The following is a 17,512-nucleotide window of genomic DNA, read 5'->3' on the forward strand; positions in this document are numbered from 1 at the left end:
CACACGCACACGCACGCACACAGGCTTTAAAGAAACATCCTCGGGCGGCGTCTTTCCCGAGAGCTTTTCACGCTACCTGTCATCGTTCTGAAAGTTCTGGTCGCCCAGCAGGAGGTCCCTGAAGCGGTAGCGAGGTGGAAGGGGAGGCACCTCTGTGTCCACTTCTGCCATCTTCAGAGCCGAGATGTCCAGGATAACGCCCGAGTTGCTGCTGTTGTTCCTCTGCAGGGACTCAGTGGAGGGCCTGCTGGGAGGACACAAAAGAAACATGAGGAAAAATACATGAGAATATTTATAAAGTCAGTAAATATGTCCCTGGACACATGAGGACTTTGACTATGATCCTGTAACTACTTGGTATTGGATCGATAAATGTGTGGTATCATCCAAAACTAATGTAAAGTATCAAAGAAGAGAACAATAAGTAATTAGTTTATTTTAACAGAAGTGGAGATAGAACATGTTAAAAAAGAAAATAAGCAGATATTAACAGTAACTGTATGATGTATTTATATTATTCACATGTGAATAATACTGTATAATAGAATGTATTTATGTTATTCACATTAGAATAATGCTTTATAATAGACTGTATTTATAATATTCACATGTGAATAATGTTGTACAATAGACTGTGTTTATATTATTCAAATACCGAAGTGTTTATTGTCTATTGTGAGCAAACTGTGGTGCTGATTTTTTCCCCAGGGATCAATAAAGTACTTTCTATTCTATTCTAACTGAACAAGTAGATTAATAATCAATTTTTACAGTTCGTCCCTCAAAATGTAGACAAAGTAATAGGTAGATAAATGACAATATGTTACTGCATACGTCAGCAGACTAATTAGGAGTCTTTGCTTGTTTACCTACTACTAAAAGACCGGTTGTCTAGTATGTTCACTATTTTATTTAAAGTTAAGTTAAGTTAAAGTACCAATGATTGTCACACATACTAGGTGTGGTGAAATTTGTCCTCTGCATTTGACCCATACCCTTGATCACCCCCTGGGAAGTGAGGAGAGCAGTGGGCAGTAGCGGTGCCGTGCCCGGGAATCATTTATGGTGATTTAACCCCCAATTCCAACCCTTGATGCTGAGTGACAAGCAGGGAGGCAATGGGTCCCATTTTTTTATGGTCTTTGGTATGACTCGGCCGGGGTTAAAACTCCCAACCTACTGATCTCGGGGCGGACACTCTAACCACTAGGCATTTAAGGACTAAATTACAATAATAAACATATGTTTCATGTACCCTAAGATTTTTTGTTACAATAAAAACAATAATGATATTTTTTTGTCTTTTCCTTTATTTAGAAAAGTACCGAAAACTATCCAAATATATTTTGGTACCGGTACTAAAATATTGGTATCAGGACAATTCTAGTTCAGGCATATGTGGAAATTGTTGCATTTACAAAAACATCATTATTCTATTAATTTTAATGACTCAATTCTCAAAAGCTGTATTTTTATTGCAATTTTTGTACTGTCAGTGTTCCTAATATTAATGCTAATAAAACCCAAAATAGCAAAAGTAATTACATCAAGGGGTGCATAATGCAAAAAATCTAAACATGAATCAAATGTACAGAGACTGGTGTGATATAGCATAAATAATTGAAAACAACAAAGTGAAAGTAGAGCAGCTAAAGATACTAGAGTGCTGGTTATGTCACAGCCTAATACTGTTATGAGTATGTGTTCTTTGTGGTTAACATGATTAAAATTGAAGCGCTTCGGGGAAATTACCTGTCGCCATGGGAACTCGATGATCGGCGTGGAGGGCTCATGGCTGCCTCTGGTGGAGCATTCAGTGAGGGAAAGAGAGAGATGAAGTTATTAAACATGCACCTATTTAAGAAAGTCCATGTAATACGATCACAACTGCTGCTTCTGCAAGCAAACATCTGCGCTCAGCTGTATTATTGCAGCAAAACAATTTAATATCCATGTGCTGAACCTTTATTACCTTTTCCACTAATGTTTCCTTTGCTATTACTTTTAAAGTGGAATAACAATAATCCTCAGCTCACTGGAGAGCAACGTTCCCTCTAAGGTGCACACCTGTGCAATTGTGCACCGCTCACGCCTCCTCGACGGAACGCACAAAATCAAATAAATATCAAGCGCATAACAGTTTTCAATGTAAGTGAGAAAACAGTTTTTGTCAGCACTCTTCAATTATTGTAACGTCTGTCAAGACGCTTTAAGGAGGACATGAATTCCTTCCATCACTTTGTTGAGCAAAACTCTTTTTTGTCGGCCACAAACACGTGACCAAAACATTGGTAAAAAAAATGTCTATTCAGCAAAACTGGTCAGTTTCTGCCATAAACACCAGCTCAAATCCCACTTTGTCATTTGTCATACCAACAGCACCCGCTCACATTTTCCTCACCTGCGCCAACACATGCACATGAGGCACTTAGCCAGTGATGCATTGACAGCAGGGGTGTCAAACTCATTTTAGCTAAGGGGCCACGTGGAGGAAAATCTATTTACTAGTGGGCCGTAATGGTAAAATCATGAGATGATAACTTTAAAATAAAGACAACTCCAGGTTGATTTCTTTGTTTTACTTTCAATGTTGGCGTTAACGCACTTTTTGTGTCTTCACGCATTGAAATCAGAAAGGAGGTGCATTTCCAGAAGTGAGTGCTTACCGGGACGCAGTTTTTATTTTATTTTTTACCGACCATGCCTTCTCCGGGTCACAACTTTGGTTTGCTTGGTTTTATTTATTGATTATCGCTTTCCACCGATGTTTTTTTTGTTTATATTTGCCGGTCCACGGCGGATTACTAGGTGTGTGACAAACACTTTATCTTCCTGGCTATTGTAAGGCTACGTGTTTGACATTAGTTAAGACTTTATCGTGTCCAGAGAATGACAGTTTTCCTTTTCTGTGTTATTAATGGGATTAAAAGGACTGTCGATAGTCCCATGTTGATGAAATAAAACCTCTTTCTTGTTTGTAACAGTTATTTCTTCCTCCACATAATCAATATTTATAAAGTGCTTGGATGTATTCCTTTATTTAAAATCGTCATTAATTGTAATGTTGCCTGAGAAGAAGTGAGTCAATGTAATATTTGGATATTTACACATCACTTATTTTACCAGAATTACCTTATGAGCAGTACATACAGTCGTGGTCAGAAGTGTACATACACTTTTAAAGAACATAATGTCATGGAGTTTCCAATCCTTTCTACAACTCTTATTTTTTGTTTGATAGAGTAATTGGAGCACGTACTTGTTGGTCACAAAAAACATTCATGAAATTTGGTTCTTTTTTTAATTTATTATGGGTATACTGAAAATGTGAGCAAATCTGTTGGGTCAAAAGTATACATACAGCAATGTTAATATTTGCTTACACGTCCCTTGGCAAGTTTCACTGCAACAACAAACAAAAATGGAACTGTTTGGCCACTATATCCAGCATTATGTTTGGAGGAAAAAAGGTGAGGCCTTTAATCCCACCACCCTACCGTCAAGCATGGTGGTGGTAGTATTATGCTCTGGGCCTGTTTTGCTGCCAATGGAACTGGTGCTTTACAGAGAGTAAATGGGACAATGAAAAAGGAGGGTGACCTCCAAATTCTTCAAGACAACCTAAAATCATCAGCCCGGAGGTTGGGTCTTGGGTGCAGTCGGGGATTCCAACAGGTAAATGACCCTAAACACACGTTAAAAGTGGTAAAGGAATGGCTAAATCAGGCTAGAATTAAGGTTTTAGAATGGCCTTCCAAAAAATCTGACTTAAACCTGTGGACAATGCTGAAGAAACAAGTCCATGTGAGAAAACCAACACATTTAGCTGAACTGCACAAGTTTTGTCAAGAGTAGTGGTAAAATATTCAAGCAGAAGCTTTTGGATGGCTACCAAAAGCATTTTATTGCAATGAAACTTGCCAAGGGACATGTAAGCAAATATTAAAATTACTTTATGTATACTTTTGACCCAGCAGATTTGCTCACATTTTCAGTAGACCCATAATAAATTCATAAAAGAACCAAACTTCATGAATGTTTTTTGTGACCAACAAGTATGTGCTCCAATCACTCTATCACAAAAGAATAAGAGATGTAGAAATTACTGGAAACTCAAGACAGCCATGACATTATGTTCTTTACAAGTGTATGTAAACTTTTCACCACGACTGTATATCAAAATCAAGTACCTACTATACTTTTGACTTGCTGAAATACCCTTTTTAGAGCTAATGTCTACCCACATATATATATATATATATATATATATATGTATATATATATACCTATATATTATATATACATATATTATATATTACGAGAATACCCTTATGGGCATTACATACAGAATATCAAAATAAAGTTCCTACTGTACTGTTTACTTGTTGAAACACCCTTCAAATCAAATTTTGGCAATAGCAAAGTGGTCGCTTGGATAGATATTTGCTCTAAAAAGGGTATTTCAACAACAGTACAGTAGGTACTTGATTTTGAAATATGTGATGCTCACAGGGTATTCTAGTAAAATATGCAGAGATAAGATGTGTCAGTGGCCCTCGTCAGCCAGAGAACTTTTATATTGGGGCGGCAGCGGTAAAGTTTAGATGCATTGAAGACGGAGTAAATACAAAAGTGAATGCATATTTATAACTAATTAAATTTACATATGCATACAAAATTGTTTTCTTTTATATATATTTTTTTATGAATTAAGTAACGTTTATGACAAACTCTTTGCAAAACAAAATACAAAATGTGAGATAACCATTCATCCATTTTTTTTCTTTCTACCGCTTATTCTCTTTTTTACTTTTTTTTGATAACAGGATAATGTAAAAATTTACTGTGGGACTCTATTTTTATGATTTGATGGGGTCCGTGGGACCCCATTTTGAAAATTCCTAACGCCAACACTGACTTTGGCCAAAAATAGAACAATCACATTCTGAAAATGTACAAATCACAAATAATCCTCTGGACAAAACACTTGAAGTTTGTTGAAAATTCTGAGGAAATGGGAGCAGTTTCAAAAACCCAATGATTTATATTTTGTCTCAGTCTATCTATAAAGTCAGGATTAAGGTTTAAGTCACAGTCTTTCTAGGATTGAACAAAAAACACAACATGTAAATTCTTCGAGGTATCAAATACCTCATTTGTCATGTCCAGGTATCAATCCACTGCTAACTCAACAAACCGTAAGAAACGGAGGTAAAAACTATTCAAAAGGGTTAAGTTCTCGTTTTTGACGTTTTGGGGGAGTAACAGTGCCAAATAAGGATGTGTACGAAGCAGAATACATACAACAGCAGGTTTTAAGTTTCAATTTGGTCGAGGGAGAGGAACTGAAGCCATGCTTTACTTTGTACTTCTTGCTAGTCCTAGCAGAATTGCTATTGTGACATCCAGTGGACACATTTAGAACAGCAGTTTCTTTCATTCAAAAAAATGCAGCTCATTTTAAAACTTGGCAAACTTATCACGCGGGCCGTATAACACCTGCTTATGGGCCTGATCCGGCCACACAAAAAGTTGAACTCCAACATCACAAATCATGTGTCATTACAGGTCACTACACTGTGACTTATTATTTATGAATCAAGTGTGTGCATATTCTGTTGTCATTTATCAAGAAACTTCATTGATAAATATTATCTTCATTTTTTACTTATTTATTTGACAGGCACAATACAATGAAAAAGTGCTACCCATCTTTTTTCCCAAGATGGCGCTGCTGTAGTGGCTGCTGGTGGCAGGAGCTCTGTGCTCTTCTCTTGTTGTCATGTGTTTTGTTTTTTGTTTTTTTGCCTTTTCGTTGGGGACCTTGTGGGACTGTGTGACAAGGGGCGGCACTTACGGAATTCTGCGGTGCTTTTTTGTGAACTTCTGGATCTGCCTCCCGGGAGCGTTTTGGCCATGGAGACCAGCTGCTGGGTCTCTTCCACTCTGGTCTGGAGAGACTGGAGGAGATGTGGATGAAGAGACAGGGCTGCGGAGCTAGCACTGGGCGCCGGGACGGACAAGCTTCACAGTGTCTTGGCTGATTGAGCAGGTATCGAACACCTCGGTCTCCTTAGACGTATCTTCGCTCATCCTGGACACTAGCCGAGAGTTAGTGGGCGACGGAGGGTGGAGTTGGCTCTCTTGGTTGCTTTGTTGGGTCTGCTCTTCTCTCTGGCCATGTTCCCCCCAACCCAGCAGACGATGGTGTGGAACACCACAGAGGTCACCACAGTGTATTTGTGTTTTTTTTTTGTTGTTGTTACTTTTCTGGCTGTGTGTAGAAATGGCTGGTTGCCTCAGCTCTGTTATTTTAATGTCTTTAATGACCTTTGTGTTCTTTGTTTCGGTTGGTAGAGCGGCCGTGCCAGCAACTTGAGGGTTGCAGGTTCGATCCCCGCTTACACCATACTAGTCACTGCCGTTGTGTCCTTGGGCAAGACACTTTTCCCACCTGCTCCCAGTGCCACCCACACTGGTTTAAATGTAACTTAGATACTGGGTTTCACTATGTAAAGCGCTTTGAGTCACTAGAGAAAAAGCGCTATATATATACAATTTATTTAATTTCATTTGATGTTTCCCTCTAACAAACATGTGTATGTGTGCTATGGCTATGAGGCTTTTTTTCCCCTTGGCCTCAGTCTGAAACCCATCTCCAGGGGCGCAGGCTCAGACTGAAAAGTATTTTTTTCCCTCGTCCGGCACCTTCATGAAATGCTGTTATTATATTAAATAAATACTTATAAAAAATATAATTCACAAACAGAAAGTTACAGGAATGTACACATGATCCCATGCTTACATCTCATTGTGCAACATGTGAATGTTTAAATGCGAAAGGGGTACAAATATTTTCCAAAGCAGGAACCCCCTCCCAGACATACAATACTAGTAAAGAGTTCATAAAAAACAGTATGTTTTGTTATTGTCATTAAAATTGGGTCAAAACACTTATATTAGAAAATAATCTCATGGAAATGACTGCTGTCATTTGATTCCAATAATAAAACATTGAACTCTGGGACAGGTGTGCACGTCTGATGTCGCTCACATGTGCTCCACTGAATGCTCAGGGAGTTTTTGCATTTGCTCACACATGACAAATTGGAGGAAACATTGCCAGAGAGTCTGAAGTCCTCATGGATGAGAATGCGATTGTGACCAGTCACACATGAACCTGAGAATGAGTGTTCTTTCCATCTGAACATGAGGCGATTAATTCTAGTGCGAGTGTGTGTACTTGAGCGGATCCTTGTCGATGTTATTTTACAAAAGGCTTTCCATGGCCAGCTGTGTGGTTTATGCGTCTCGGCACCCTGTTTGTATTCCTCTCTAAAGCCTCCAACAGTGGGCACAATGGCGACGCGTAGCACAACGTGGGTAGCCTTGAGTGCGCCTAATAGAGCCTAGGGACACGCTCTTACCATTTCACTGTGAAAGTACAAACTCTCGGACGACATCAAAGTGCTGGCGATGAACGTTTCAGAGCAGTGTTTCTTAACCATTATTGGGCTGCCAGAAAACATCTGTTCATCAGCTGTGGTTGGAACAGACCACAGCTGTACTCCGGTATAAAACACTTATGCACCACTTGTGGCAGTAATGACACTCTCAAACAAAAAGGAAGTCTGGAGCTTTAAGTCATAGAGAAGTTTCTTAGGCGCAAAATTATGACTAAAGTGGTGAGGCTGTAATTTAATTTGCACTTAAATTTTATCGACAGTTTAGTTAAGAAAACAATCATTATTACTGTAAATTCCAAACTATAAGCTGCAACTATTTCCTATGTCTTGAGCACTGCGGCTTATAAAACAGTGCAGCTAATTTATGGATTTTTCTTTGCAGATGGCCATAATGCAATAGTTTAAATAAAGTTAAAGTTAAAGTACCAATGATACACACACACACGCACTCGGTGTGGCGAAATTATTCTCTTTGACTCATCACCCTTTATCACCCGCTGGGAGGTGAGGGGAGCAGTGAGCAGCAGTGGTGGCCGCACCCGGGAATCATGTTTGGTGATTTAACCCCCAATTCTAACCCTTGAATGTGAGTGCTAAGCAGGGAGGTAATGGGTTCGATTTTTATAGTCTTTGGTATGACTCAGCCGGGGTTTGAACTCACGACCTACCAATCTCAGAGGAGGTAAATCACGCCTGTGCAGTTATTTTGAATCAGGGGAGCCACATTTGTCTGGGGGGCTGTATCTATGCATATATACATACATATACCACGGCCGAGCAGCTGCAGCTAAGCCATGCATCACCAAGTCCAATGCAAAGTGTTGGATGCAGTGGTGTAAAGCATGTCGCCACTGGACTCTAGAGCAGTGGAGACGCCTTCTGTGGAGTGATGAATCACGCTTTTCCATCTGGCAATCTTATGGACCAGTCTGGGTTTGTAGGTTGCCAGGAAAACGCTACATTTCAGACTGCATTGTACAGAGTGTGAAATTTGGTGGAGGAGGAATTATGGTGTGGGGTTGGTTTTTCAGGAGTTGGGCTTGGCCCCCCATGTCAGGCTTGCCACTGACAGTTTGTTTGTGTTTTACTTTTTCCACTGTGTATTTCCTGTTTTTAGTTCCTGTCAGTGCTCTTATTTTGTCTGTTTCCTGTTTTTCTTCCCTGTGCGCTGTTTCCCCCTCAGCTGCAGCTGAGTGGCACCTGGCCACACCTGGCGTCAATCAGCCCGCCTCTATTTGAGTCTGTTTTTGTCCTCCAGTCAGTTGCTGGATTATTGATTTGTCATGTCGATGTCGCTCTTGTCGTTGCTACCTGTCGTGTTGGGTTTTGTCAATGCAGCGTTGCGATAAGCTTTATTTGATTGCGGTTCTTAGCTTACTGCCTTTTGTTCGCTGCTTCCAAGTCTGTTTTCATATTTCATGTACGACTTCTGTTTCCTGCTCGAGACCTGCTAGCTTTCACGCAAGGCCTTTTTTTTTTTTGCTAGCTTACATGCTAAGCTCCGTTTATTTTTTAGTTCCCATGCTAGCTCTTTTTGTTTGTTATCCGCCCACGTGCGCGCTTTTTGTTTGTACCCTTAGTTTGTTCTTTGTCTTAGTGTTTTAAATTAAATCATGTTTTCCTTTTTAATGCCTGCCTCCGTCTCTGCATCTTGGGGTTCGTCACCAACTAACTCTGACACCCGAGTTCCAGTGAAAGGAACTTTGAATGCTCCAGGATACCAAAACATTTTGGACAATTCCATGAGCTGGAACTTTAAGTTTCAATGTGAGTAAAAGCAGGTGGCCAAACAATTTTGGCAATATAGTGTATATGCACTTATACACACACAAACACACACTAATATATATATATATATATATATATATATATATATATATATATATATATATATATATATATATATATACACACACACACATATTAGGGGTGGAACGGTACAAATATACGGGGGTTTCGGTTCGGTTCGGAGGTGTACCGAACAAATTGGACATATTAAGTAGCGCACCGCACGTTGTGTAAACAGTGCACACCGAGGCACTATGAATGGATTTACGTGGACCCCGACTTAAACAAGTTGAAAACTTATTCGGGTATTACCATTTAGTGGTCAATTGTACGGAATATGTACTGTACTGTGCAATCTACTAATAAAAGTTTCAATCAATCAAAAAAACAACAACACACGGCATGCTAGCAACGACTGGGCTACGATTGACGGACCACACCTCTTCTCTTCACGGGATATGTCATCTTTGCGGAGCTGTCCAGGTGGAGTTTCTTAAATGCCTCGAATGTCCGGCATTTTAAGTTAGGGTTGCTTGTATTTTCAATGTACGTTCAGGGTTAAGAAGGGGTTACAAACAGAAAAAAAAACGTGCTGCACACAGCAACATTGGTGTGGGTGCGTCGCCAGGCTTTGCTTTTTAACCATAGATTTATCAGATTTTATTTTTTATTATCTAGAGCAGGGGTGTCAAAAGTGTGCTCCGGAGGCCATTTACGGCCCACAGCTAATGTTTTAAAGGCCCACGGCACAATCTAAAAATACTATTAAAATAAACAAAAATATAAACATTTAGTCATCAATTCGTTGGATGTATGCAATGTGCATGCGCAGAGGTCCCCCCCCCCCCCCCCAAACCTTTATTTATAAACTGCAACATTTACAAACAGCTGAAAAACAATGATCAAAATAAGTACAAAAACAGTACAAAACAGTGCCAGGGCTGCGCTGAGGCTAAGTCTTATGTGGTGGCAGTGAGCCAGCCAATGATGTGTCATGTGCAGCTCCACGTGACCATGCCGTCTCTTTTGTGGAAACTTCGAAAAATGGCAGAGGGAAACAGTACAGATAGTTCAGCAGTGAAACATCTCGAGGTTATTGCTTCAATGGAGAAAAGTCTACGACATAAGTGTCCAAAGTGTCGGAATACTTTACTTTAAAGACTTCAAAGAAGACATTTCCTGCAAAACGTGCAGCATGGATGTTGCGTGGCACGGAAGGACAACATTGCTCCGGCAGCACTGAAGAGGAGCCATGGATGAAGAGAAGAACTCACGGTACGTAACTTTTTTAAATCCATAGTCCGAGTATATTGATCCGTTGTGTCCGTCTGTGTGTTTTTAATATTTTGTTAACAAGATTTTTTTCTGGAAGCGCAGCAGAAACTGTTGTGTATTAACTTTCAGAGTGTTAGGAACTTTTTGGATAGCGTGACGTCTTCATGTTCTGTGTTGTTTTGAGTCGCAACAGGCATTATTCATAAGTTCAGCTTTTTTGTGAGTAACTTTGTCTTTGTTGCAACGCGGAGTTGATAATGTGTCTCCGGCACGTTTAACTCCGTTTTGAGAGAGAAAACGCACGTATAAACGTAACGGACAGAAATATCTCAGGTTGGTTTCATAATTGATCAATGTAATTTTTAATTTTCCTGAAGGAACTCTCCTGAAGGAATCAATAAAGTACTATCTATCTATCTATCTATCTATCTGTAGCCGGGCCCAATAAAGCTATATAAATCTATTTAGACTTGAGTGACGCTTTTGTATAACTAAACGTTATGAAGGTGCTGGAATATTTCATGCTATTATTCAGACGTAGCCTAAAGTGAATCCTTTATTATTCAGAACAGAAACGTGTACTATATCTGATCCAGTTTTGATCTGATGAGTTACATTTCTGTGTTGTTATTGTTGTATTCTGCAACTCCAATGTCAATTTATTCAATTTGGCTGTTTTTTTAATGTGGTGGCGTATTTGTCTTTTACGTCAGAAATTATTAATTAAATCAACTGGGTATGTATTAGGTGTGTGGGAAAAAATCGATTTGAATACGAATCAAATCTGTTGTGCGATTCAGAATCGATTCTCATTTTTAAAAAACAAAAACATTTTTATCACTCCAACAAACAACTACACAGCAATACCATAACAATGCAATACAATTCCAAAACCAAAACTGACCCAGCAACACTCAGAACTGCAATAAACAGAGCAATTGAAAGAAGACACAAACACGACACAGAACAAACCAAAAGTAGTGAAACAAAAATGAATATTATCAATAACAGTATCAATATTAGTTATAATTTCAGCATAGCAGTGATTAAAAATCCCTCATTGACATTATCATTAGACATTTATAAAAATAAAAATAAAAGAACAATAGTGTCACAGTGGCTTACACTTGCATCGCATCTCATAAGCATGACAACACACTGTGTCCAATATTTTCACAAAGATAAAATAAGTCATATTTTTGGTTCGTTTAATAGTTAAAACAAATTTACATTATTGCAATCAGTTGATAAAACAGTGTCCTTTACAATTATAAAAGCTTTTTTTTTTATATCTAATACTCGGCTTGCATGTCAGCAGACTGGGGTAGAACCCGCTGAAATCTTATGTATTGAATGAATACAGATTTGTTTTGAATCGGAAAAATATCGTTTTTGAATCGAGAATCGAATCGAATAAAAAAAAAAGCGATATATTATCAAATCATGACCTCAAGAATCGGTATTGAATCGAATCGTGGGACACCCAAAGATTCACAGCCCTAGTATGTATTGAGTTTAATGTAAATTATGCTACTATGTACGTTCATAATAAGGTTTCTCTCATTTCAGAAAGAAACAAGGCAGCATTAGAGACTTGGTACAAAGGAAGGTGTGCACACCACAGCAAGCGACTGCATTGACTGATGCTAGCCTGAATATGTTGCTAACTGACATGAGGCCACTATCAATGGTGGAGGATGAAGGTTTTAGACAAATGATTTACGTCCTTAACCCTGGTAACACTCTTCCCTCAAGGACCCATTTTACCAAACTGATGGAGAGGTAGTACGAGCGGACATTCCATGCAGTGTAGACTGACATAAAAGCCACCCAGAGCAAAATTGCTCTTACTACTGATGTGTGGACAAGTGTAGCCTACCTTGGCAATACATGCCACTACATTGGAGACGAATGGAACATGAAGTCAATCTGCCTTACGACCATGATACAAGAGGAAAGACAATCAGCATCCAACATTTCAAAATGGTTGGAATAGATAGTAGCCAGCTTTGAAATTACCCTATTGTGCAGGACAATGGTGCACTTTATAAAAAAAAAAAACATTTTTGTAACACTTGCCTTGTTTTATTTAGCAAGTCGAAAGGACATGGTGCCAGAACAATTTCCCTTGTGGATCATTAACGTTTGTCTAAGTCTAAGTATGCTGTTTTTTAAAATAAAGGATAGAAATGTAATTTGTCTCTTTTATCCGTTTATTAATCAAAGTAATAATCGACAGATTACTCGATTATCAAATTAATCGTTAGTTCCAACCCTAATACATATACAAACCCCGTTTCCATATGAGTTGGGAAAATGTGTTAGATGTAAATATAAACGGAATACAATGATTTGCAAATCCTTTTAAACCCATATTCAATTGAATGCACAACAAAAACAAGATATTTGATGTTCAAACTCATAAATTTTATCTTTTTTTGCAAATAATAATTAACTTAGAATTTCATGGCTGCAAAACGTGCCAAAGTAGTTAGGAAAGGGCATGTTCACCACTGTGTTACATCACTTTTTCTTTTAACAACACTGAATAAACGTTTGGGAATTGAGGAAACTAATTGTTGAAGGTTTGAAAGTGGAATTCTCTGAACCATTTGATGATTTTACGGACCTTGGATGGTAAAATCCCTAAATTCCTTGCAATAGCTCGTTAAGAAATGTTGTTTTAAAACTGTTTGACAATTTGCTTACAAAGTGGGGACCCTCGCTTCATCCTTGTTTGTGAACTACTTAGCATTTCATGGAAGCTGCTTTTATACCCAATCATGGCACCCACCTGTTCCCAGTTAGCCTGCACACCTGTGGGATGTTCCAAATAAGTGTTTGATGAGCATTCCTCAACTTTATAAGCATTTATTGCAACCTTTCCCAACTTCTTTGGCACGAGTTGCTGGCATCAAATTCTACAGTTAATGATTATTTGCACAAAAAAAAAAATGTTTATCAGTTTGAACATCAAATATGTTGTCTTTGTAGCATATTCAACAGAATATGGGTTGAAAATGATTTGCAAATCATTGTATTCCGTTTGGCTTCACGGTGGCAGAGGGGTTAGTGCGTCTGCCTCACAATACAAAGGTCCTGAGTAGTCCTGGGTTCAATCCCAGGCTCGGGATCTTTCTGTGTGGAGTTTGCATGTCCTCCCCGCGATTGCGTGGGTTCCCTCCGGGTACTCCGGCTTCCTCCCACTTTCAAAGACATGCACCTGGGGATAGGTTGATTGGCAACACTAAATTGGCCCTAGTGTGTGAATGTGAGTGTGAATGTTGTCTGTCTATCTGTGTTGGCCCTGCAATGAGGTGGCGACTTGTCCAGGGTGTACCCCGCCTTTTGCCTGATTGTAGCTGAGATAGGCACCAGCGCCCCCTGCGATCACAAAAGGGAATAAACGGTAGAAAATGGATGGATGGATGGATGTATTCCATTTATATTTACATCTAACACAATTTCCCAAATCATATGGAAACGGGGTTTGTACTACTCTGTAGTAGGGTTGTCCAGATACCAATATTTTAGCACTGGTACTGCTACCAAAATATATTTTGATACTTATATAAATAAAGGGGACCACAAAAAAATTCATTATTGTTTTTATGTGAACAAAACATCTTAGTGTACATTAAACATATGTTTTTTATGCAATTTAATTCCTAAATAAAATAGTGAACATACTAGACAACTTGTCTTTTAGTAGTAAGTAAACAGACAAAGACTCGTAATTAGTCTGCGGACGTATGCAGTAACATATTGTGTCATTTATCTACCTATTATTTTGTCTACATTATGAGGGACAATATCAGCTTATTTTCTGTTTTAGCATGTTCTATCTACATTTCTTTTCAAATGTAATAATCACTTATTCTTTTATTCTTCTCTTCTTTGATACTTTACATTAGTTTTGAAGGATACCACACATTTAGGTATCCATCCGATACCAAGTAGTTACAGGATAATACATATTCAAAGTCCTCATGTGTCCAGGGAATTATTTCCTGATTTAATAAACATAATATGAATTTTAAAAATGAAAAAAGATTTTGTGATGATAAAAAATATCAATGTAATCATAGTAGTATTGACTCGATACGGTCTTGTACTTGGTATCATTACAGCAGATGTCAAGTGTAGATCAACCCGTGGCGTTTGCATATATTGCAACGCCGGTGAAGTATTGTATCCTCCTAGGGTGTGTAGTGAAGCATGTTTAGCTATTCTTCGTCCTCCGGTGATACTAATACGTGTAAGAAACTTATTTTATTTGTCGCCATGGAGGCCAGGAGTAGTGATTTAGAAGTAAAAATCACTGCCGACTGTGGATGGATGTTAGCTGCTAGCTAGCCATGTCCTAAAGCACCTCTTCCTGAGGGTGTTTCAGTGTTATAACTTCATCTTTATACTTCCTTTTTACACCAAAATGCATCCATTCTCCCTTTTCTGTCTGCACACTGTGTCTGCTTATAAGTACTCAGTGTGTGTGCGCTGCCGAACATACTCTTCTTCTCGTAAAACCAGCAATGACACGACGTGATGACGACAGGGGGGCACAAGTACTTTTTAGAGGCGGTATAGTACCGAATATGATTCATTAGTATCGCGGTACTATACTAGTACCAGTATACCGTACAACCCTACTCTGTAGTAAAAAAAAGTTGCGCCCTGAGGTGTAAAAAGTTAAGAACCTTTCTTTTAGAGGTTTGGTGTGAATGATGTATTTTAGGCCCCATCCTGTTCGCTCTTTATCTCCTCCCTCTTGGAGATATTTTTAAGAAACATGGAGTGTTTTATCACTTTTATGCAGATGACTGCCAAATTTATATGCCGATTTCAAAAAGCCACGGCCCCCTGACACCCCTTCTTAACTATCTATGCGACGTCAAGGCTTGGTTAGCCCAGAATTTTTTAATAATGAATGAGGGAAAAACGGAAATTTTAGTTTTTGGTCCGGCCCTCACTGACTTGGGACCATTGCAAAATTATGTGCGTCCCAAAGTCACCAGCCTTGGCGTCACTATAGACAGCGATTTTAAACTAGACAAACAAGTCAATGGCGTTTTAATGTCGTGTTTTTATCACCTTCGTCTTTTAGTAAAGGTTAAACCGTTTTTATCTTTTAACCTTTTTGAACAAGTCGTGCATGCTTTTATTTCAAGTCGCCTGGACTACTGCAATGCACTTTATGCTGGCATTAGCCAAAAAGCTCTCTCCCGGTTGCAGTTAGTCCAGAACGCGGCAGCACGACTTTTAACAGGGGCCAGGAAACGCCAGCATATAACCCCAATTCTTCAGAGTTTGCACTGGCTCCCTGTTCATTTTCGAATTGATTTTAAAACATTGCTGTTTGTTTTTAAATCTTTACATGGACTGGCACCTCAATATATCTCGGACCTCATCCAAATGTACATTCCTGCGCGCGCTCTGAGGTCCGAGAGCCAGTTCCAGCTCGTGGTGCCCAAGACCAGACTTAAGACCAGGGGAGACAGGGCCTTCTCTGTGGTCGGCCCTAAGCTCTGGAACACTCTGCCCCTCCATGTTCAAACTCCTTCCACAGTGGAGTGTTTTAAGTCTCGTCTTAAGACCCACTTTTATTCTTTGGCTTTTAACACTACGTGAGTTGTGTGGTCCTCTGTTCTCTGTTGTCCTCTGTGTTTTTTATACACTTTGATTTCTATTTTACTGTTTTAATTGATTTTACCCTTTAAAATAGTTTTTAATCATATTTGTTTTTATATTGTTTTTATTGGTTTTATATTTATTTATTTTTGGTTTTTATTCAGTCATCGGTGGAGCATAATATATATATATATATATATATATACTTTTTTTATTCTATTTTATTTTATTTTTTTTACAATTGTTTTTAACATGGCTGTGCAGCACTTTGGAAACGTTATTGTTTTTTAAATGTGCTGTATAAATAAAGTGGATTGGATTGGATTGGATAAAAGTCAATCTCTAAGAAATTGGTCGAATGCAAATAGTTTTTGGGAGAAAACAGTGTGCAGTACTTGGCTGTTACCAGCAGTGGTGCTGTTGATTTAGTTGGTCTAGATAAGTACAACATCACCTTTAGGCCAGTGACTGTGTGGGTTCCCTCCGGATAATCCGGCTTCCTCCCACTTCCAAAGACATGCACCTGGGGATAGGTTGATTGGCAACACTAAAATTGGCCCTATTATGCGAATGGGAGTGTGAATGTTGTCTGTCTATCTGTGTTGGCCCTGTGATGAGGTGGCGACTTGTTCAGGGTGTACCCGCCTACTGCCCGATTCTAGCTAAGATCGGGGTCGCGGGGGGCGCTGGGGCCTAAGGGAATAAGCGGTAGAAAATGGATGGATGGATCACCTTTATGAACAGACAGACATCAATGGCACATCTTTTCCAAGCACCATCATGATAAATTCTCCCCCATAACTAACCAAGGAAAATGAGTCCAATGCGAGGGTATGCGGCATGTGTCCTTTACTTTGAAGAGAACACAATCACAGTGGTAAGACTCCGATGATCGTAACCCTCCGACCATACAGGCAAGTGAAGTGTGCAGCAGGCCGTATGCCCATTCAGAGGACATGACCGCAGAGGAAAAAAAAGGAACATAATGGATGTGGCACAACTGAAAATAACTGCGTTTAATGGAGAGAGTGTGGCAGATTTAGGAGCAGCAGAGGGGAAGATAACATAGAATTGTCTTAAAGAAGAAATAGAAGTGATAAGAGTTAAGGCAGGGGTGTCCAAATTTTTTCTACCGTGGGCCGGCCACTGCAAAATGAAAACATTTATTTCATTTTCTAAACTAATACAATATATATTGCAACCCCTCAATTTTGGTGACTGTTAAAAGGGGGTCTATGTAATAATCTCATATCAAGTCATCATTAAATATGTCAAAAGGCATTGATAATGCGATATAGAAAATGACTATATAGTGATATTCGAGTATACGCTCTCACGCGGTTGCTTTTAGCTGC

General features: G+C 39.0%; 1 protein-coding gene across 12 annotated transcripts in view; it reads right to left on the reverse strand.

Moving 5' to 3' along the window:
• LOC133556297 (potassium channel subfamily T member 1-like) overlaps positions 1-17,512 on the reverse strand; it is a 320,711-nt gene that overhangs the window by 279,298 nt on the left and 23,901 nt on the right. For 8 of the 12 annotated variants that reach the window (XM_061906091.1, XM_061906096.1, XM_061906089.1 and 5 more), the window contains exons 2-3: positions 1,753-1,801; positions 77-247 (exon numbers count right to left, since the gene is read on the reverse strand). In XM_061906091.1, coding sequence (XP_061762075.1) covers positions 77-247; positions 1,753-1,801 — 220 coding nt within the window. The remainder of the gene's footprint in view (positions 1-76; positions 248-1,752; positions 1,802-17,512) is intronic. The other 4 variants (XM_061906103.1, XM_061906090.1, XM_061906098.1 and 1 more) reach the window with 1 other exon arrangement.

Source organism: Nerophis ophidion, linkage group LG07, assembly GCF_033978795.1.
Source record: "Nerophis ophidion isolate RoL-2023_Sa linkage group LG07, RoL_Noph_v1.0, whole genome shotgun sequence".
In the NCBI taxonomy this organism is placed as follows: domain Eukaryota; kingdom Metazoa; phylum Chordata; class Actinopteri; order Syngnathiformes; family Syngnathidae; genus Nerophis; species Nerophis ophidion.